This window comes from Heterocephalus glaber, unplaced genomic scaffold (assembly GCF_053883595.1).
Source record: "Heterocephalus glaber isolate CG9 unplaced genomic scaffold, H.glaber_assembly_v1.0 deba00001504, whole genome shotgun sequence".
Lineage (NCBI taxonomy): Eukaryota > Metazoa > Chordata > Mammalia > Rodentia > Bathyergidae > Heterocephalus > Heterocephalus glaber.
Window position 1 is genome coordinate 1,384,674 of NW_028258324.1, and position 22,752 is coordinate 1,407,425.

The 22,752-nt window shown below is 43.5% G+C and overlaps 1 protein-coding gene across 1 annotated transcript; it reads right to left on the bottom strand.

The window, feature by feature from the left end:
- Window positions 1–4,357: 4,357 nt before the first annotated feature.
- Ereg (epiregulin) lies at window positions 4,358–21,922 on the bottom strand. The gene is made up of 5 exons (XM_021255295.2): window positions 21,369–21,922; window positions 10,880–10,966; window positions 9,844–9,967; window positions 9,227–9,376; window positions 4,358–7,588 (listed from the first exon to the last, which is right to left on the bottom strand). The coding sequence occupies exons 1-5, from the start codon at window positions 21,643–21,645 to the stop codon at window positions 7,510–7,512; spliced, it is 717 nt and encodes a 238-aa protein (XP_021110954.1). The 5' UTR covers window positions 21,646–21,922; the 3' UTR covers window positions 4,358–7,509.
- Between the last annotated feature and the right edge of the window lie 830 nt (window positions 21,923–22,752).

Below are 22,752 nucleotides of genomic sequence, written 5' to 3' on the forward strand. Positions count from 1 at the left end.
CCCACATGGATTTTACTGTCTTCTCCACACTGGACCCTGTGCTGCTCCAGTCCAACAACCCTTCAGCTTCACCCATTTGCATGGTCAGTCTGACTCCTATCTGGGTCCCTGCTCCTATGTGAGCTCCACAGATATGCCACCCTGGTCACCAGAGCTAGGACAACCCTGAAGTCATAGTGTGTCATGTATTTCTTCATCTGAAAAACATAACTACTAAAGTAGTAATGTGTCCTATAACAGAGATTCAACAAGGTAGAGTCAAAAAGGTTAATAACTTATTGTAAGCCCTGTAATACAAGTCTGTGCTACTTTTACTAGTAGTATTATTTATTTTCTCTCTTCTCTCACTACAAAGAAAGCATAGTTTTCCTGTCTTATATATCTCTTATTGTAAAATGTAGTACATAAGGACATACAATATACCCTCAATAAATATTTGAATGATTAAATGAGATGTGTAAGCATTTCTTTTTTCTTTAAGACTCCTTTTTTTTAGCCAATTCCTTAGCTAAGGACATTTCCTCAGACTCAGTCCCTGTGTTGGTTGGTTGGTTGGTTGGTTTGCTTTGGTTTTTGAATCTTCCCTCTCCCCTCCGTCTTTGAAAGTGTTCGAGTAGAAGTATTTCTCTAGGTTCAACACTGTCTCCATGATGGGGCTCCTACCACGACACCTCTAGCACAGACCCGACACCCAAACTCTGCACTAGGAAGCCACCACCAGGGGTGGTTTGGGCCTTAGGACACCAGAGATATTGTGTGAATTCTGGGATTCCAAAAATCACAGCCTTCATGGAGACTCTATTCTCTTTTCATGTTTTGCTTTGCTTTAGTGCCAGGGCCAGTCCTAAGCTGTTGACATGCTTAGTACACACTCTACCACTGAGCTGTCCCCGAGCACTGTGGAGAACAATTATTAATCTCTATCTTCCCTCTCAGGGGCAATGCATTTCATTTCATGTAAATGAAAATTAATAGTTTGCAAGTCTTTTCTGAATTGTAAACTGTGCATAGTTTGGAGATATTACCTAATACAGCAAATGTACTATTTCTGTAATATGTCTTGCTGTTATCTGATTTAAGATATTTAATCTCCTCTTTTCCTAAGCTGAATTCTTTTTAATTTTGCCTTTGCTCATTTCCATATCCAGTATCTCTAAGCAATAGATTTTCCGCCATTGTGTCTACAGCTCCTCTGCTGCCCTCTGTCCTCTCAGACAAAAACCCTAGTCCAGCTTTCCTCAGCTTAGCCCATGGGCCTTTTACCACACACTCTGTAGGCTGGCCACTCAGCCTCCAGTTTCTTTCTCTCACCCAGCCTCCTCAAATAATTTCATTTCAGTCTTTCCAAAGCACTAATTATATGAGATTTCTATTACTTCTGCAATAAAGTTGATGCTTTTCTCAACTGAAGAGCCCTGCCTTGGCTGAAAGGTGAGCCTGTGTCCCCAGGGAGGCAATGATGCACTTTCTTCCTAGAACACAGGCAGCCACAGAGTGTGCAGCCACATGCTGCCTCCTGAGTCACTAGCACTACCCCGTTCTTTTGCTTTTACTTTAATTCTATTGAATCTTCCTAGAATATTCCTATGAATTTCTTCTTGGTTAAACCAGAACTACTGTCTTTTCCTTAAAAATCCAGAAACTGAGGCTAGGATGTAGTTCAGCAATAGTGCACTGGCCTGGTATGCTTGGGCCTCCGAATTCCATCCACAGCACCACAAAAAATAAAAATCAAGAAACTCTAACTACCAAAGCATTGCATTTTTTGAAAAAAAAAAAAAAAAAACTACTTCTCTTTGAATTCCTCCTCTAAGTACAGTTTACACTTTTTATTACTTTACACCCACCTGTTGAAAATTTTTCAACAATATTGGCTAATTCACAAACTATTCATCATTTTATTAAGAACATGGATGTCATTGTATAGCAACTTTAAAGTTAGTAATATATGTCCACGGCCCTTCCACCTTGAATGCACCCAATCCTGTCTGATCTTGGAAGTCTAGCAGGGTTGGGGCTGGTTAGTAATTAGATGGGAGGAATGTGACATATATTTCCTTGGTTCCAATCCTGCTGTCCCTACAAAAGTGACAAATCTGACTGGATAAAAGAAAATCACAGCCCTTTTCTGATAGACTGATTAGCAAGATCACTATTCCACTATCTTCCAGTCATCAGGCTTCCATTTTCTTGGCATGTAATGGAACCACTCATGCAATCGGCAAGAAAGTAATTTAAGCTGTGGCTATTTTCTTGGTACATCTATTGTACTGCAGCCTCCTATGAGATTTGTGGAATATTTTCTTGAATATTTCTCTGAAATTCAGATAAGCAGAATGGAGCAATGCAGTGCAATAACTCCTCTGAAACTGGTAAATGTTCCAATTTCAAAAGCATAATTAGAGTGAAAGACTCATTGCCATTCACTTCCCTCAAAATCATCCTCCTTAGTTCAAACACTCATCTCATCATTCTTGTCACTTTCCAAAGCAGTTCTGGAAGTCCTCTTTGGTGAGTGTCTTTTTAGTTGTATTGTTGTGGCTGCTGTGATATCCTGAATTATTTCAAAATGTTGAATTTTCTTAATTATTTGACTTTGAGAAAGAGCCAGAAGTCGCATCGTGCCAGATCCAGTGAATAAGATAGAAAAGGACGCACTGTAATATTTTTACAAGCCCAAGTTTCCATTGGTTGGCACTCAGCAGCAGCATTCAGTGTATTTTCTACCATATGTCATAAAGATGCTCACCAAAGAGGACATCCAGAACTGCTTCAGAAAGTCACAAGAATGAAGTGATAAGCATGTTTGCAGTGAGGAAGAGCATTTTGAGGGGGATTAATGGCAAATGTCTTTTACTGTAATAAAATCATTAATTTAAATATTCACCTTAGTTTCTGATCACACCTTGTATCTGTGGGGTTTTTTGTTGTTTTTTTTTAGTACCGGGGATTGAACTCAGGACCTTGAGCTTGCAAGGTAGGTGCTGGAACCACTGAGCTAAATCCCCAGCAGTCTGTATTTAGCTTTGTAGGATGGGTAGTTACCATAAGCTGCTGACCATATAGACTGTTTCTAAGAGATCTGTTTTACGTTTCTTTTTAATGGGTTATTCATATTACAATTTAATGAAATGATTTAGCTTTAAAGTGTTTTGTGATCAGGGTCATTCCTTTCTGAAATCACCTGAAGATGACTCACTCAGTCTTTCCAGAGGGCAACAATAGGTTTGAGGCCTGGGATACAAGGGGGATGGAGTTGAATTTAGTTGAGATGGAAACACTGAGACAAATTCTCATAGAGGAAAGCCAGTTGCTGAACATGTTCCCACTGGATGGCTTGTGAGACTGTCTGAGTGGAGATGGTAGGGAGGTAAAAGGACTGAGACAACCAGAACTCAGTGAAATATCTAGGCTGCCAGTAGGCATCACACAGATGGCAAGTAAAGACCTGGGCTGTGCAGAATGGAGTCAGGAGTGGCTCAGAGAGAACACCTGCAAGGTCGTGCTCCAGGTCTTTAGTGTTGACTAGGCCATGGATGGAGATGAGGAAATGCTGAGGAAGCACCATCCACAGAGTAAGGAATAGAAAGCCCTGTGAGTGGAGTATCCTGGCAGCCAGAGGAAAAGAGGCTTTAGTCTTTCTCTGCACTGCCAGGTTCTCAGCATTTGAATTGAATTAGCCTAATGGTTCGGTGGGAGCCTAAGAATCCTATTTTATGAGTTCCTCTTTCTCCCAGGAAAATGCTAACCTAGTTTGAGACTACTCTTGAGTGTAGTGGGATAGAGGTGTCACCTGCAGCCACCAACTCCTTAAGCTTCCTGTGGCATGGTCACAGCCAGGGCTCCTGCCCTATGTGCAGACTGCAGAGGGGAAGATGGGGCTAAGAGGTGGGCAAAGCACTCTGCAGACTGGGCTGAGGTGTGGCTCAGTGGGAGAGGGCACACTTAGCAGGGACAAGGCCAAGAGAGAAAGGGCTCTGTAGGTTGCAGAAGCAACACACCAAGGAAGCCTTGCTGGTGTGGTGGAGGCTTGGGGAGCAAGGTGTCTGCTCTGAAAGACCAGGGAAGCCAAAGCTTGTGGCTGACACTGAGGGAGTCATGATTCTAACAGATGCATTTCTTCAAAATTTGCCTTTCAGCAGGATACCCAGTCTTTGAAAACTATTCCTATATACATTATCTAAAGGACACTAATATTTTGTATTTAGAAACTAAATTCTAGCATCCAGAATTTTGTAAGTAATGTAACTCTTTCAAGAAATTCTTCTTGAAAAGAATTCATGACCTATGTTAAGGCATGAAATGTGACACCTTTGTATCATGCTTTTCCAAGATAGGAGCTTTATGTCATTGTTTTAATGCACATTACAGTTCTGCCACTGTTTTTAAGCCCTTTAATGTATTTTGGTGGGAAAACATAATGAAAGTATTTTTTAAAAAAGAAGAGACTATATTGTCAGTGCAGATTTTTATGCATGGTGTTTAATGCATTTTTATTTCACAATTGTGCTTTTGGCAGTTCTCAACAAAAATAAATACAATTTAACAATATCTTATAAATTATCTATATTCTCCTTCAATATCTTAAGGTACACAATTATCAAAGCTGATATGAACATAAATAAATTGATACAATTCAGTACTCAGATAAAATTCATAGTCAAATAAATTACATTAAACTGCATGCAATATGACTTTATGTTCCATAGCATCTTTAATAGAAACTGCATACCAAAATGGCTCTTCAGACTTCAAAGTACAGTTGCAGAGTGCAAAAGCGGCATTGTGAGAGAGAAATACACTATATTACATTTCATATCATCAGACTTGAATAACAGATATGTTTAAAACATAAAGATTCCTTAGCTAAAATCCTAAGTCATACTCCAGAAATGATGCTTATCCTCCCCTTTCTCTTCTAAGAGTAAAAACAAATTAGAAAATTGGTCAGCAATCCCATAATTTTCGCAATGTTCTATAAAATAGAATAGAAATCAGAGCAAAGATAAAAATGTTTTTAACTGTATCATTGAATTAAACAGAAATGAGACACTGGTGTCATTTATTTGTTGCATGAAAGTTGATTTAATACCTGATAGCAATAAAATTTAGCTACTTCTCTTGCCCACTAAAGCTACAATTTAAGATGAAATCACAGCAGTCACTGCAGAGAGATGGAGGCAAAGGCCAGTGAAGAAGAGTTGCACTCTGCTATGTGATAGGACATAAGGAAAGCTCGACTTAGCCCCAGTTATAACCTCGATGTCCTTGGTTATAGAATGTGACTACAGGGTTATTGTGCGGCTTTACTGGGAGATGATCAATTATGTAGATTTTATTGGATGTTACAACCTCTTTGAGACACATGCATAGCAAGAAATCTGTAAAACGATAAAGAACAGACTAAATATGGGCCAAAATCTTTTCATTATCTACAGGAAACATGCACTCATAGTGATCATTTTTGATATTTATTTAGCATTATCCTCCTGAACATTTTTTACTTATTTTCACCCAAAAATGAAATTTAGATCATAATTTTTCATTATTTAATATGTACTCATAAAGATTTAACTCTTTCAGGAGTTAGTTTTCTGCACTTTTTTTTTGTGAGGCAGGGTCTTTGGTATGTAATTCAGGCTGGCCTCAAGCCTGCAGTCCTCCTGCCTTAGCCTCCTGAATGCTGAGACTACAGTTGTGCACCACCAGCATTTTTAAATAAAGGTAAGAATATCCCAAATGAATTGCACCAAGTTACATAATGTAAAGTAAGATGTTTAGGATAGGCCAATATACCAATATTGAGCTGCTTATAATCAACCTTTCATAATTGAAAATACATGGATTGTAGCTGAGTTCTGCATTTGCCAAAAAATTTTCTTTAAAATAGCCAAGATCTCTGAAAATAGGCAGGCTCTCTGTACATCCAGTAGTCGTCAATAAGTACTTAACAAGATTTAAAATAGGTTCTTGTGCAACATGTTTGAGTTCAGCTACAATAAATGGGAAATAAATATACTTTAAGGTCTCACTGATTTTTTATTTTATTTTCCTTAATCTTGTTTTTAAGTTTTATACATTAATTAACAGAGAACAAATAGCCATAGTTCTATGATGAATGGAGCACACATGTGTGCATAAGGATGTGTGTGTGTGTATATTTCTGCCTCTTTTGCCTGCTGTTTCCCCACTGCTATAGCTGCACCAGGAGCTTACTGGAGAGACATGTGAATGCACATGGGTGTGCTGGATGTGTCAGGCAGGGCCCCTGTGGGACCCAAGTCTTGGTACTTAGCACTTGCAGGTCAGCTCTGGCTGATGGCCAGGAAAAGAAGGAGGGAGAGCGGGGCCTCCCTGGCCAGCCTTTCAGGGGCAGCTCCTGGCCCATGCATTCACTGAGACCAGAGTTTGAGACAAACCTCAGTCTCTTTCAGAAAAATAAACCATCCACAGGAGAAAGGACCCAGCTCTCATCTCAGCCTCCAAAGGTAGGTGTGGTTAAATCTGAATTTGTTCAGAAGCTTTTGAATGAATTTCTCATTTAAAAACACACACTATTATTTATTTCCTTATTTTCCCTCACTGCCTATCAGGATAGATTTTAAATACATAAATTTAAGTTTTAGAAGAAGCTACTTAATGAGATGTTTGTAAGTAAAAAGTCTATTGGATAGAAAATGCAGTAAGTTTATTGCTATTTTCAGACAATACATAGAACTACTCTCTTATTGTATTTTAAATTAATCCATCAAATTTTAGACTCTGACTTAATCTTACAGTTCCTCAGCAAACTCCTTATGAAAATAAGTACTCCAACAAAAGAAGCCCACGAGCCATTTCAAGTGTGGATATTTTTCGGCTTGTCACGTAAGCAATGATTATTTCACATCAACGATGTTTATACGGAACATAAAAAATGGAATACTGTGAGGTTCTGATGCAACCAAGATGGACAGGAAATCATATAAAAACACCCATCCCTGTCTGGATGGGGAGTCTGCTAGGTGGATGACTTCTGTCTGTAGCTGTTGAGGACGGTGTAGAGACTGTCCCCTCCCCTCCAGGCAGCCCTGGGCAGGGTAAGGGTGTTCTGCTTGGCTGGGTTTGTTTTAAGGATGTGATGGGTGGCCCCGACCTGTATGTGTTTCTCCTAGTCCTAACTGATGACTTCTAACACACAACGCAGAGGCTCCAGCGTTGACACCGGGTCGGACCATAACACAGGCCAGCCAGTTCTACCCATTGGAGGAGGAGAAAAACTCTGTGCTAAATTTATGTGACCATGGTTTAGATTCACAAAGATCTGTCACTCGCTGACACTCTCAGCCCTGACCACCATATCTTCTGTCAAAAATAAAACAAAAATAAAAACACTTTATAAGTATATTAAAAATACATAGTTGTTGACCTAACACGTGACCCAACATAAATATCATTAACAAAATAGGAAAGGAACGTGAACCGGGCCCCTGTGCACTCTGGCCTGGCCCGGTGGTGCTGGTGAAGCCCTCAGACGTGGGGCAGTGCTGGCTCCCCCAAGGTCACTCTCTCATACTCCTTAGACTCTTTACTTTTCTGATTTCTGTACCTGGAAATATTGAGAAATGAAACTGTTAGTACAGTAATTAACAGAAATAAGAACAAAGTTTGTTGGGCCGGGAATTTAGCTCAGCAGTTCCACTGCCTGCCTTGCAAGCTCAAGGACCCGAGTTTGATCCCCGTACCAAAAAAAAGAACAAAGTATGTTAACCAAAGAAACCAATATTTGGGCACCAAAGGTACATTATTAGCATGTCGTGCACCACACGATAAACATTAACTTGGTAAACACAAAATTAAAAAGGAGGCATGATAGTCAAACTAATTTGGATGGAAATGGGAAACAGTTCAAGTCCTTCTCAAGGGCTTAAGAAGATTGTGAATGCTGTGAAATTCCAAGGAGGAATTTCTCTCCGTCCTTCTTTTATCTTCTCTCCTTCCCTTCCTCCCACCCCCTCCTGCCCCCTTTCTTTCTTTCTCTGAATAATATTCAGTCTTTGATGATAACACATTAGGAAGGCATTATTATTGGGTGGATTCTTAAAATCACATATGGATGAAATAAATTTCTTTGTATAAAAGCAACACACCTTCAGGCCTCAGCTACTTTTAGAGAAAAAGAAAAATCACAGAACAATTTACACCAGTTTCAAAGTGAAAAAGACTTAAAACAGAGACATTCTTGAGACAGATTTTTAATTCACACAGTTCCAATTGTCTGGTGCTAACCCACTACAAGTGCCGGTCCAGAGCCCTATTTTTCCTTGGTTATCATCTTGTGACGCTATTGTACAGGAGGATGGGCTGTGCCTCAGATGACTGACATGAGCCACTTAAGTTTTATAACTGCCTAGAATCTCATTTCTACAACTCTCTCTTCAATTTTAAAATGGAGAGCCTCTTAGACTATTAATTACAAAGCTGTGCTTTGTGAAATAAAAATTTGACCAAATAAATTAAATACAAGTGTCTAAGTACAACAGTAATATCATGTCCTACAGTTTTCTTCCACTTGTATGGTATTAAATACCACCTTGTACTGTCAAGTAAGAATTTTTGCCTGTATTTTAGAGAGGAAAAAACTGATCTTCCCTGTTTGACTTTCAGAAAATCACATAGGTACCTGAGTTCAATCCCCACTACCAAAAAGAAAAAAAAGTATTTTATCTTTAGGGCCAGGGATTTAGCTCAGTGGTTTTGCCACCTGTTGTACAAGTACAAGGACCCGAGTTAGATCCCTGGTACCAAAAAGAAAATCACATAGGTCATAAGTAGCAGAGATAATAATAGAATAAAGTCCAGATCTTCTGCAGCTAAAATCATTGTAAATCTCATCAGTGCAGATTGTATCTCAGACCTTATTACTATGTTCACATTTTACCAAGGTTTTGGGTCTGTATTGTGTAAAGTAATTTGTAAAAGTAGAGTTATTTAAAAAGCCGACTGGCTTAGCCTAATGTGGTAAAGCATGCCTGTAATCCCAGCACTCTGGGAGGTTGAGGCAGGAGGATGGCAAGTTTGAGCCCAATCTGGTCAATTTAGCAACTTAGTGAGACCCTGGGTCAAAATAAAAACTAAAAAACAAAAATGAGCTGGTTATGTAGCTCAGTGCAAAGGCCCTGGGTTCAATTCCCAGTCCCACATTGCATGCATGCGTACATATACACATATAATAACACTGCCTTACCATCTGCAGAAATAGTATATGGAACCAGCAACGATGACCAAAGTCAAGATGACAAGAATTACAGTAAGAGCCACATATTCTTTGCTCAAGGGTTGGTGGACAGTTAAGAAGAAGTGTTCACATCGGACACCCGTGTACCCCACATCACATCTAAACAGAAACACAGGAAGAAAATAAATCATTTCAAGAAGAAACTATGGTTATGCATTCGTTTTGTATGTTTAACTTCACACTGTAATGCAAGAAACCAATAAAATCTGCTACCAGGCATAAAGCTGAATACGAAGATTGACCTGAGAGTTAGGCTGGCATTGACCAAAGTGCTCCGCAGAGCTCTCAGCTAAACTGTAGGGTCACTGTGACAGTTTGATCAGGCTTGTTGTAAGTTTTGTAGGCATGAAGTGCTTTTTGTCTGAATCAGTGCAACCAGCTCTTACACAACAGTGGACAGAGAGGTCCAATGGTGAGAAAAAAGTGAAGCAGCAAGTGAGAGGTGTACCTGGTGCCCCCCACTCTGCACCCTCCAACAGTACAAGGAAATATACAGTGACTTGAAAACACAAAAAGGAGAGAGAAAGGTGGGCAAAGCCACTGTCCTGTCTGCCTTTGCATCTCACCTGCAGTAATTCTCGCTCATGTCCACCAAGTAGATGCACTGCCCGTGCAGACAGTAGCCCTGCATGTCAGAGGCACACTTTGTGATAGACACTTGAGCCACACGCGGGCTGTCCTCCATCTGGACTGTGAAAGGAATGGAGAGTTGAATGCATTCTACTGCCTGCTTGGGTTCTGGGGTCATTAATCAGCCTTCCATGGCAGGAGCCACTGAGCAACTCCAACAGAACAGGTCGGACACCAGTCAGTGGAGGAGTCTTCAGGAGGGGGAAGTCAGGTTAGTATCACATCACGCAGACCAAGAAACAAACCCCGAAACCCAAAGGAATGAGTCTGACAGACTATGCAAAACACCACACTTGAGGGCTTCATTCTCGAATAGACTTTCACAGCAGAAAAGGTAAGTTCAGCACAAACACACACACACACACACACACATGCATGCACACACATTGCTCCACTCCACAGTAACTATTATTTGAGTCTCTGAACTCACAACATGGCTTTCTTGGGCTGCAGCCAGAGTTTGCAGTCCTTGAGGGAAAGGACCGTTTGCTACTTATCTTTCCATCTCTGTACCTTAACATGGTATTAACACACATGAAATACTCCGTGTATGTACACTATGACTAGAAAGGGCATCATTTTTCCTCTGACAAAGACACACCACACACACACACAGACACACACACCTTCCCTGTGCACAAAATTTCCATCTTCCTGTTCTGCTTGGGAGTCAGCCTTTCAGTGTGTCCTGGAAGGATGATTTTGTGGCAAAATGTGATTTTCCTTATTCCCCATTTTTAGTGACCAAATCTTTTTGTTTTAGTGACCAAATTTTTATAACTAATTAGATGTCTGTCCCCCTCCCCTTTCCACCAGTAGCTCTCTTTTGTAATTTTCCAGAATCCTAGTTAATTAGTAGTTTTAAAAATTGACCGAGCAGCTAATCACTCTTCTTTTCATGGTCACATATCTCTTATTGCCATTTTGTTAAACTGTATCCTCTTTGGTGCAGGGTGGAGGCAATGGCCTTACCTAAAGCTGTACAGTTATTGTCAGATTCTCCTGGGATGCAGGACGGAATCACAGTTGTGCTGAGAATCAATTGTAGAAGATGGAAACCTATTTATAGAGAAAAAACAAATATATAATTCATCTTTCAAGGAAAGAACTCTTGATCAATATCCAACTGCATTACTTATAGAACTATTTTAATTGTTTTAAGGATTTAATCCATCAAAACCATAAAGGAAAATAATTCATGAAAATACACAGATATTTGAAAATAAATGAACCCCTAGTTTTTCTGTCCAAGGGGAGAAGCTATGGCATTGTATTAATAGTTACATATTTCACCTTTTCTAAAAGTTTCATAGTAACTTTTTCAAAGATATGATTTTGATATCGGATTTCCAGAGCTCAGCAGAGAATCCCCATGGCTTTGCTTGAGGTAAAGCTTGGTGACAGACCCATCACAGATTTCAAATAAAAAACAGGCTCCACTTATTGTGACAACTAACCAGGAAGCTAGACCTGAGAAGCATTCATTGTTTGTGAAGTGCCTAAGTTACACTTTGCATTGCGTTTCACGTGAAAACAGACTTTCCTTAATACAACACAATCCAGGTTGAGTCAGAAAACAGCTATCCCTTCTTATCTGTGGGAAATAGTTTCCAAAAACCACCTCAGAAGCCAAAACCTACAAGTACTCAAGTTCTTTACATCAAATGGCTTAGTAGTTGTATATAACCAAGGATGTCTTCCTAGACACTTTAACTCATCTCTAGTTTACTTACAATCCTTGATACAATAGGGATGCTATGGAGATACTTGTTATAGTCTATTGTTTAGGGAACAATAACCCCCAAAAGGCCCAAACATGTTTGGTATGAACACCATTTTTAAAAAATGTTTGAACTCATGTACATAGAGGGCCAGCTCTCTGGCTTGTGTGACATGGGCAGGATGCATGTCAGATGGATCCCACCCTGCCCCAGCACCACTTCCCGTTGCCTAAGAAGAGTCTGAACCAGCCTTTCCCTGTGTGTTGCCAATGAAAAGATTAATATTGGAAAACAGGCATCAGAGTAACTGAAATAATTTCTAAAGCGCAGAGAGAGCATGGTAAGAATAGGTGTTACCCACACATGTTACTTAAAGGCTTTCAACCACTTCTATTTGGATTCAAGCCTCCACCTTCAAGCCCTCTACACAGTCTCCAGGAGGAGCAGGTGTTCAACTCTAACACGAAGGGAGGAGTAAGAGACAGCAGCAGTTGCCATTTCCTGGACCTGTCCTGTGTGCTGGGCAGAGTTCCAGTCCCTTGATCTGCACCATCTCACTTCATTCTCCCAGTACCTCTCTGAAGAGGCGGCTATTATTAGCCTTATTTAACATTGGGAAAATCAGCATGAAAAGTTGAGATGACTTCCCCAAGAGTCTGTGTTGCTAAATGAGCCAGGCAACAGGAGCTGGAAAGGGTGGGAAGACCCAGGTACATTGAACATCAGGCAGAAGGAGAGAGGGAGGGAGGAAAACCAATGGACGCTGAGTATTTATTAAGGGGGTGGAAGGAGCAGCCATCTCATGAGGAAACTCAATTGATCTAATTTTGGACACATTAGTTAAGCTCTCCAAGCCTCAGTTTTCCTCACCTTACAAAGTGTTGAGGAGCTTGAAATGAAACAATGCTTTTCTGAACACCTGACACAGGAGAGTTACTATACATGACCCTCCACACATAAGGTCTGGCCTGGAGCTTTAGCAGGATATGAGGGTGCTGCCCTCTACTGGTGTATGAAAAGATTAGAATCTGTAATTTAGTCATTTTAAAAGATGATTTAATCCATGTAAAACAGGGACTTTAATTTATTTTTCCTAGTCATAGGTGACATATTTACTAAGGAAACTGTTTATTCTTTGGGTCCTAAAAACCAAGTTACATTAACATCATCACCACCATAGTTTATATTTTCATGTTTCAAACGACACAATAATCTCCATGAGGTCCTTATTAACCTGAAACAAACTCAGTGCATATAAATTAAATGTCTGATGTGATAGCACTTATCTAGTGACCACAAAAGACAAGCACTAAAAATCTAATATCAAACCGTACATTCTTTCAATTATTTGAAAATACTGTTTCCTTGAAAGTTGTAGAACTATTTTCCCCTGCTCCAAGCTTCCTCTACATTATAAAGGCTGTTTCAATAGCTTTCATAGACCTCCCCCAAAATCATCTTTAAATGATTTTGACAAAACTAACATCTAGATTTGATTGTCAATTAAACAGAGATGAAAACTATTTTCCACATCATTTTTATGACAGATGAGCTGGATTCTCATCCACAGGAATTTGCTCTATGTCTCAATATAATTTTGCTTTGTAGTTTATTGAAGAATTAAACCCTGTAACTTGGTCTCCTCTGTATGCCCTGAACTTCTAGCTGCACCTATGTTTATCTTTGACCCCCCTGTCCCTCCGGGATTCCCTCTTGGAGGGAAGCCCTGCAGGAGACCTCCATCCCCAAGTCTCCTGTAGGAAAGCGCAGTGGGAGGAAGTGCACTTCAGAAGCAGGTTTCAGATCTCTTCTTTGCAGGAACCCAGACAGCTGGTCCTGCTAGAAGCTGCTTACTACCAACTGTGATGGCTACGGATTGCTGCTCATTGTCTTCAGGTGTGTTGCTTCTTGACCTTTTTTCCCTTTCTTCTCTTTCTTAGCTGTTGATTTTTCCCCTGTTGGAATTTTTGTTTCGGTTGCTCAGGCAACAGATGACCTGTGCATCTTTTTTAAGGAAAGAATGCTCAGCCCAGGGTATGCCCCAGTGGAAACTGGGTTCCCCTGGCTTGGGACCTCCCCTGGACATAGTCCACCGCTTGGGACAGTTTCTGAGAGACTTTCTGAGTCAACCCAATAGCAAGATATTTCCCAGGTGAAACTGTACACAATTCCAAATGGCCTTCCCATATCAAAGTGTGTGACCCCATGGCTCTGTCATAAATGTAGCCAATGAAATAGCAAAGCTGGTCTAAACTGTGTGTCCAAAAGCACAGGCCTGCTTCAAAGCAGTGGTCTCCAGGTGTCCCTGTGCTGTGCCTCTGTCCCAAGTTCTTGCCAACTGGAATAGAGGGCTGATACGGGTGACCAGGAGATTGAAATCTCGGGCCACAGAAAGCAGTAACTTCCACCATCCAACACCCTTGAAATCATACATGGAAGAAATAAATGCTATAGTCCTGCCCATGTATTTCTTTAGTATTAACATTTTTCATGATCTTAGTGTTCTAACACATGTAATAATACATGTATTATTCCAATACATATCTAACACATGTAATAATCTCTCTGTAACTCAATTGCAAATATTATGTTTGAGGTTTTGATCCTGTACAATAAATCCCTGCTGAGAAAATAATTCACTGTAGCATTAAAGATTTTGAATGGTGTCTGTGTCAAAAAACAGTCTAGTGACAAGTTTTACCCTGGTAACCAAATCCCAGAGGACCTCTGAACAAAGAGGATGTAGGCAGTGGTCACAACTAAAGTAAGCAGTCAAGATTTCTATTTCAGTGCAGGTATAAACATTAAAAGCCCTTGGCTATGGTCTCTGTCAGCATCTGCCTGAGCTTCAGGAATCCAGCCTTCGCCCATCACCTCCACCTTCACCCAGGGAGGCTTCGTCCCAGTGAAATTTCAATGTGCCAGCAGGAAGTGGAGCGACTGACTCACAGGATGCAAATCGCCTCTTCCCTGTGAGTCAGGCCAGCCTCACCTTAGAAGTGGTGGGGACCTCACGCAGTGCGTGGGAGAGGTTGAGCACCGTCTCCGGAATGGGGAGAGCACTAAGTGTCATGAGCCCAGAGCACTGAGCGGAATTGCTCAATACTGTAGTCGGGCGCAAGGCCAGACATGGGGATTGTGCTTCTCGTTACACATGGTTTCTTGGTCACACTAATGGGCCCATCAGGGAGACCAACAGAGGAGGCTGTGATTTGGTGGCTGGCTGACCAAGCCAAGACAGCAAGCTCAAGCCAGCCACAGCTGCATATGCCTGTAATCTCAGCACTTGGGAGGGTGAGGCAGGAGGATTGCCACACATGATCAGTTGAACTACATAGTAAGACACTGTCTTGAAAAGCCAAAAACAACAACAACAAACTGAATTCAATTGAAATTCTCAGAAATGACCATTATGGAAAAAAAGTGAAAGGCAAACACTCACAATGGAAGCTGTTGCCCCTTGATGAGGTTTTCCTTTGGAGCAAATAAAAATGACCCAGGATGAAAGGATGTTATAGGATGAAAAGTATACACCTTATTTTCCCAGTTAAATCTTTTAGAATATTTAGACCAGAACAGTAAGCTCATGGTGAATCATAGCATTTGCCCAGCCCAAACAGGTAGCAAAATCCGCTTTGTCCATGCTTTTGCTGTGGTCCTGTGCCAGCCTACTCGAGGACTGTTAGTTTCTGAACTTCTTCCACAGCAGTCTGTAATTTCAGGGTTTGTCTGTGACATCGTGGGCTTGCTAGGTCTTGTGCACTTTTAAGAAATGTATGTATATGTCTCTGCCATTTTTGGTTTGTTTGTTTTAAATTAAATTTCTCTGTTAAATAGTCTTGCTTCATCTCAGTTTTAAAAAATATCTTTGAACTTTATCTAATCAGACACTGAAAAGATCTATTGCCAGTACTTTCTAGTAACAGCCTACTTATCAGAGAAAATGTATGTTTATAAATATATAAAAATCTACCTTGCCTTTCACTGTCAATCATTCTGCTTCTATGTTTTTAGTGTTAAGCTTACAATTAAGCTTCATGAAAAACTAAATGCAAAAACTGTCTTCAAAATAAAACAGCATGACACCAGAGGTTGCTATAACAAGATTACAAAGAAGTATTTCTATTAATTTTAAGTTTTAAAAGCTAGCCACAACATCTTCCTTGACAAGTGGTTTTTCAATGTATAAGCATTAAATTATATTCTATGATTTTGTTAGTAATTTCTAAATCATACTTCCATGTCCTTGTAGATTTTAGTGCTATTCTAACCAAGGATTAGTAAGTCAAAGTATGAGAATCACCTACTTGACCTAAAATGTGGATGTAAAGACACCCATCTCGGTCATAGTAGGAGTGTTTCCACAATGTGAGAGAGAATGTGTACCAACTCCTGGTAAAGGGTGCACTTTATAGTAATCTGGGAGCTTTGAGAATTTTTAACTAAGAGTTCTAAAGATGAGGCCAGCCTCTCCTAAAAGCTGCAGAGTCATCTCTGCAAGAGCTCTTTAATTCTGTTGGAAATATTTTTTCCTCAAGATACTTTGGCATAGGAAAGGCTTTATTAAAATAATCTTTGGTGTTTTACCCGCTAGCATCTTGCTTCTTCCTATGTCTGCAAACGGGGACTTTCCCTCTCCGTCACATTGTTCCTCGAAAGGAAAACTTCATCAAGGGGCAACAGCTTCCATTGTGAGTGTTTGCCTTTTACTTTTTTTCCATAATGGTCATACTGTGGCCTGGACCTTAGAATATGTAGTGACATCTTAAGAAGTGTATTGACTATTTTGCTTTCTCTGTAGATGCCTGTTGCCAAACACAAGTTTTCAAAAGGATAAAGTTTTTATCAGTAAGCATAAAAAAGAGGAGAAACTGAGGATATAAAAGCCACATTTTAAGGTCTCAAGCTCATTATTGCTCAGAGAACCTGCACAGCACAACTCACATTCTAGAAGTGATTTTCCTTGGTGAAAATCCAGGTGTGGTGAGCACCAGGGAGGCAACCTCAGGGAGAGGGAGAGGCCACAGGGTCCACAGCAGGGCAGCAGGGGAAGAGGGAGGACTTCCTTATACCCAATGGCCAGGAAGGACAGGAGGGAATCTCCTGCTGACCTGGTCTTCCTTAGCTACGTATGTTGGATGATTCCTTCTCCACTAAGTCTCCACTGAGCATTTTCCATATAGGAGTTACTGACAAGCTGGAGGGAAAGGTGTGGTCCTGCCTGCAGACCCCAGGTCCTGCACAGGGCGGCATGGAAAGAAGAGAGGCGACATGGAACACTAAGGCATGATGATGTGAAGAGAGGATGCCTAGAGGGCCAGGTTGAGTGACCCATCCCTGTGTCACCCACGGCCACTGTGAGTGTCCAGGACGAAGTTTAGAGGGCAGGAGCAGGAGGGGCGAGGGTGAGGTGTCCCTGGAAGTCCTGGGAGGAGATCTTTCCTGCAGGCATGGAGGATTCACACAGCCTGAGTGGAAAATGGAATGCAGTGAGAGAAGAGGATTTGGTAGAGAGCAGATGGAAATGGTCAAGGGAAAAGAAAGACTTTGGAGAAAAAAAAAAGTTTCAAGTGCGAGTCCAGAAAGTAGTCAGAAGAGAGTTTGGAGTGGCCATGACTGAAAAAAGCACTAATAACTCTATCATAACTCAGGGCTACGATCAGCAATAAAAATCACCAACCTGAGGTACACGCAGATGTGTGCACGTGTGTGTGTGTGTGTGTGTGTGTGTGTGTGTGTGTATGGTGCTGGGGATCAAACCCAGGACTTCAGTCTACGCAAGCATCTTATCACTGAGCCACCAAAGCTGACTTTTTTAAACACTAGAATTGGTTTTCTGCTAGTATCCAGCTCACCATTAATATTTTTTATTTTATTTGTCTTCGTAACTCAAGTACTAATTATTAAAACTGAGGAATATGGGTGGCAATAAGTTACAGCAATTTTAACAAACCACATTAGGTTAGTGATTCTCACCCAAGAGCAATGTCGCCAGCCGGGCCATTGGGCGAGGTCTGGGATGGCCCTGGTTGTCACATCCAGGGCTGACATCTAGTGGGTGGAGATGGAGTGATGCTAACAGCCACCCAGAGGGTAGCCACGGCAGCAAGCAGGCCACAGCCACAGGCCAGGCTCAGAAACCCTGCAGAGACACACGGATAGGAGCCCTGCTCTAGTCCTGCAACTGAAGTTCACTTACACCTCTGGATCAAGTTTCCCAGAGTCTGAAATCAGAGAGCAGGCAGTGCGGTGGGCTGGAGGTAGGGGAGACCATTAGATGACCAGAGGTTCCTCTCATTTCTGAAACAGTGCTTCCTGTCATCATTCCTAACACTGCTCAGGATCTATTCTCTCTGCCTCTCACATCCTTCTTCAAACACAGACACACACACACACACACACACACACACACATGGATACTTGGTCAGTAAGCCACCAGTGAATACAGACTCTAATAAGAGGTTCATTTTCCAGAATATGTATGAAATTATCCTGAGGATCCTAGTTAATTAAATCATTGTTCTAACCTAGAATGCCACTGAACCTTTATCTGCACTGTAGGAGACGCCTCATCTTCCATAAATGTCACTTCCAGAGGACACTGTCCTCTCGCTTCCGCCCTTTCCACAGGCCCCAAATTGTTGGCAGCCCTGGCAGCCCTCCGTGTCTCCAGCGGGGCCTTCCCAAGGGGAACGCAGCCCTGTACCACACAGCTTGCTCAGCTGATACTCAGAAGAGCCCACCTCTTCATTTATGATCTCTTGGAAAAGAACATTCATTTGACATTTGCATCTCTTATCAGGAAATGGAAGATTATTTTACAAAAGTGGCCAGAAAATTCCATTTTAAATTCCATTTTTCCAAAGTGATCCTGTGAGTACTGACTTCTTAAATAGAGGAAATAAGTCTGCTTTCTCACTGCCAATAGGGATGGGCTGTCGACTTCAACTTGCTGCCTTAGCAATGCTACATTCAATTTACAATTATTAAAACAGATACAAGGAATAAAGAAGACATTAGGTACCCTTCTCCTTGATGACTTTCCTTAATACACCCTTGGGAAATATAGAAATAATGCCCTAGCATTATTTCAATGATTGGTTTATAATAAAAGTCATATCCAAGAGTTATGTTGATACAAATCATGAAGCCAAGGTAAAAAGTCAGCATTTTTCAGCTTGAAGTGAGAGATCAGTCATGCGTTGTCTATGCCGGGCTCTGTGTGAAGGGCAAGAAACTCAGGCCCCAAGCTGTGCCTTTAGAACCTGTTACTTCTGTTCTGCTCCCCCAACCCTGATACCCACTGGCTCCTCTCGCATTCTTCAAGGCTGACCTAGAACTTCCAGTCTTTACTCCTTCCAGGTTCGCCTGGGTTCAAGGTGGGGTGACTGCTCTCTGCTGATGTGTTATTTGGGGAGTAAATGAGGTGCCATGGGGCGCACCTCACACACAGCTCTGCCAGCACACAGTGGGTGCCGCCTGAGCCCCATGGGTGGTGGTGACTCTGAGCCGCCACTCTGTCCTGGGCTGGAATCCCAAGCCCACTGTCCCCCCTGCCCACACGGAGGCTCGTGCGGAGGCCTGAGAGGGCTGAGTCTGCAGCATTAGCAGACACACCTTGCCTGCGCCAGCTCAGTGAGCTCAGGGCTCCCAAGGTCGGGAGACCGGAAGTGAAGCCGAGGGTGCCTGGGCTCTCGCCTGTCAGAGCATCAGAAAGGAACGCCTGCCCTGCTTCCCCCCTTTCCCTGTCCTGAAGTTGAAGCAGGCTCCAGACCCGTGTGACAGCAGAGAATGGTGGGGCTTAGACTAAGATCTCCCAAACATAACTGCAGAACTCAAGATAAAAATCTGGAATCATCTCAAACCTAGAAAGGAGGCTTGAGCTGGAAAACTACAGATTATTCAGGAAAATCTTCTCTAATTTGGAGAATTTCACCCCTTTTAGTTAGTGTTCAGGAAGCCAAAACTGCTAATAAACTCAAGTGAGAACTCTGTCTGCCAGTCTTGATGGAAGTTTAGGAGCAGCCATTTCCCAATTTATAAAGCAAGACATCAATCTCAAACACTTATAAAATGCATAAACAATCAAATGACTGTGGGAGCAAGCATGTGGCATTTTAAATCTGCATACAGGGAGGAGGAAGAGGAACTTTTTCCTCATCATAAATATGTATAAATTCCACAGAGGGTAACAATAAGGAATGCGCTGAAATCCAAAATAAAATTCTCTTCCTTTTGATGGACGGGGCTTGGGGATAACATTTCTCTGTAATTTTTGTTCAGGGGGAAAAGGGCGCCTACAGAAGTAGCAGGTAAGCTGGATGTGGTGGCACACGTCTGTAGTCCCATCAGTTGGGAGGCTGAAGCTGGATCACCCATAGTTCGAGACCCGCCTGGGCTACACAGTGAGTTCAAGGCCAGTCTGCACAGCAAAGCCAGGCCTTGTCTCAGAAAAAAAAAAAAAAAAAAAAAAAAATAGAAGTAGCAGATGACCTTGCTTTTTCTGCTGCTGGGGGATGAAGGACTCACACCCCCACAGAAGGTGCAGATCACTGCCTGGCTCCAGCAGGAACTGCTTTCCTAGTGGCAGAGAAACATCCGAACAGACTGGGAAAACAGAAACTGACCCAGCTCATTTGTGAACGGGCTGGGCGACTGCTGAGCTGTAATTAAGTAACGCCGTAGCCATAAAAGAGCTAAGCACTTTCATGACAACAAAAACACAGCGAGGGCTCTGGCTAGGCGGTGACCAGGTTATCCTCAGGCCGCGGTGCCCTGCCCGAATCCTCACAGGTGCCGGGGAGAGGCGCCTGGCCCGGCCACCTGAGGACAAGGACACCTCTTCTCTCTCCTTCTCTCTCTCTCTCTCTCTCTCTCTCGTTCTTTCTACAGCGACCCACAGAGAACCTCATATTTTGTGGAGAAACTTCTGCAGGTCTTTCCTCCCTCAGCCTCGCCAGGACCCTAGGATGCGGGCTCCCCTCAGGTCCCGGAGTTGGGGCCGCGGCCGCCCCAGTTCCAGTTATTCAGGAGAAGCGCTGTGGGCGCCCAGCCGAGATCAGGCTGTGGACACAGAGTCCCCGCCGCCCCCTGCAGGGAACCCGGCTCTCCGCAGCTCCAGGAGGAAATCCCCTGGGAACTGTGATTCCCTGACTAAAATAGTGGCGCGAAAACACTTGCTCACAATGCCCGGCTCCTTACAGGCTAAGGACCGGGTACATTGATTTCTTTTTCTAACCAGAGAGGCACGTAAGGGTCTCCCCCTGCCTGGGGCCAGTGATCACCTGCCTAATAAATCCCGAGGGCCCGAGGGACCCACGTGGGGGACCCGAGTGGGGACCCGTGCCCAGAGAGCCCCCAGGACTGCCCTTCTTTACAGAGACCTCCACCCTCCTCCTCACCGAGAAGGAACCGAGCGCCAGCACCAGCTCCTGCCCGGGTGCTGGGGTTTCCAACTCTGGCAAATATTCATAAGAAAAAAAGCAATAGTTTTCAAGTTTTATTTCACCAAACAGGAAGCTGTATTAATGCAACACGACACAAACACCAAACATTAATTCAGCAGGGGTGTAGTTTGCACCCTCGTTCCCCTGGCGCCCCCAGCCTGCCCACAGGGAAAGACACTCAGAGAGACATCTTTAGCTGCCATGCGCTGACTCTGGACAGCTCCGTACATGTCTCAGGACACATGCCCAGGGCAGTGCTGTCTCCTCTCCGGCGGAGGAGACGGCGAGGCTTACCCAGGCAGAGCAGCAGCGCCCGGGCCGGGCCCGCGGGACGCGTCTCCATCCTGCTAACTGCGGCGGCGGCGAAGAGCGGGACCTCGGGCTGCGCACTGCGCACTGCGGGAGCGGATTGCCCAAGGAGAGGCGCGGAGCTGGAAAGCCTGGAGCCACGCGTTTGCCGAGTCCCTCTGACACCGGGCCTGCCAGGCAAGTGAGTTCCACTGCCCAGCCCCGCGACATTTATAAGTCTGGGGAGGGGCCTGGGCTGGGTGCAAAGTCCCCAGAGTTTCATAACCTCAGCCCCCGGGAGGAGTGGCGGTCAGGGACTGTCCGGATGTCCTCCTCCCTGTCCAGGCACCTGAGAGCGGTGGCTGAGGAATGCAAACATGTCCTCCTGGCTCGCGGCTCCTCCCCAAACTTTTCCATCTCGACCTCGGCCTCACCAAGAGGAGGTGGGCGAGGAGACAGAAGGGCTGGCAGCCTCCAGGGTCACCCACGGCCTTGGGCGGCCGAGGCCCCAGGGTGATGGGCGTCGCTGCATGGGTCCCCTCTTGGATTGGAGAGCTGGGGTGCGTGTTCAACCAGCGCCCCTCCCTGGAGATCTCAGGGCACCCTGGCTCTGTCACTTCCCTGTCCTGTGGGAGCCACTGGCCTGGTCCCGTGGGTCTCCCCAGGGCTGTGCTTCTTAATCCCACGTGGAACTCGGTCATCCTGATCCCCTCCAGCGCCCATGGTCCTGTGGCTGCATAGACAAACAGTCCAGGCCTGGGCCTGCGCTGGGAACCAACTGTGCCGTAGCTCAGCTTTCCCTGGGTGCCAGCCCTACCTGCATGGGCTCTGTGCCTAAGTCATTTCTCTCCTCTTCCCCCAGGGCCTGGGGTACTGAGCCAATGGAAAGGTGCACAGACATGAGAGTAGAAAGTGGGACTGACGGATGTTAACGTTTACCAGATATTTCTAATTTAGAAATATTTAGAAATTAAAATCATTGTCATTATTTGGCTTTTCTCTCCCTTACCCCAAGGTTCTTTAATATCAGAATCTGTGCTTGAAAATGTTCATCTCTTTCCGTTCCTAAGCTTTTCACTGTTCAGGCCCTCAGCAAGTTCTCTGGGTGTCCACAGTGCAGGCCACAGGGAGACAAGGAGAGGGACCAGCACCACCCGCAAGGCTGGGGTGGTGCACCCTGCTCCTGAGAGTGACCACTGTGAGGCCGACACTCAGAGGCGAGAGGAGCCACTGGGCAGAGGCGAGGAGCAGCTAGGGTCCGAAGTGTGGCCCTGAACTGCCCAGGAACAGGAAGTGACATCTTGCTTAGTTCTCAGTGTGCAAGGGTTGGAGCGCAGAAAGTTGGCACTGGTGACTGGAAGGTTCAGGGAGCAGTGGGAGGGATCATGAG

Excerpts from the sequence above, each read along its gene's own strand:
- Ereg (XM_021255295.2), bottom strand. The coding sequence starts at position 21,645 with ATGAAACTCTGGGGACTTTGCACCCAGCCCAGGCCCCTCCCCAGACTT. Across the intron at positions 9,968-10,879 it reads CAATAACTGTACAGCTTTAG|TCCAGATGGAGGACAGCCCG; the intron begins GTAAGGCCATTG and ends TTCCTTTCACAG. Across the intron at positions 9,377-9,843 it reads ATGAGCGAGAATTACTGCAG|ATGTGATGTGGGGTACACGG; the intron begins GTGAGATGCAAA and ends GTTTCTGTTTAG.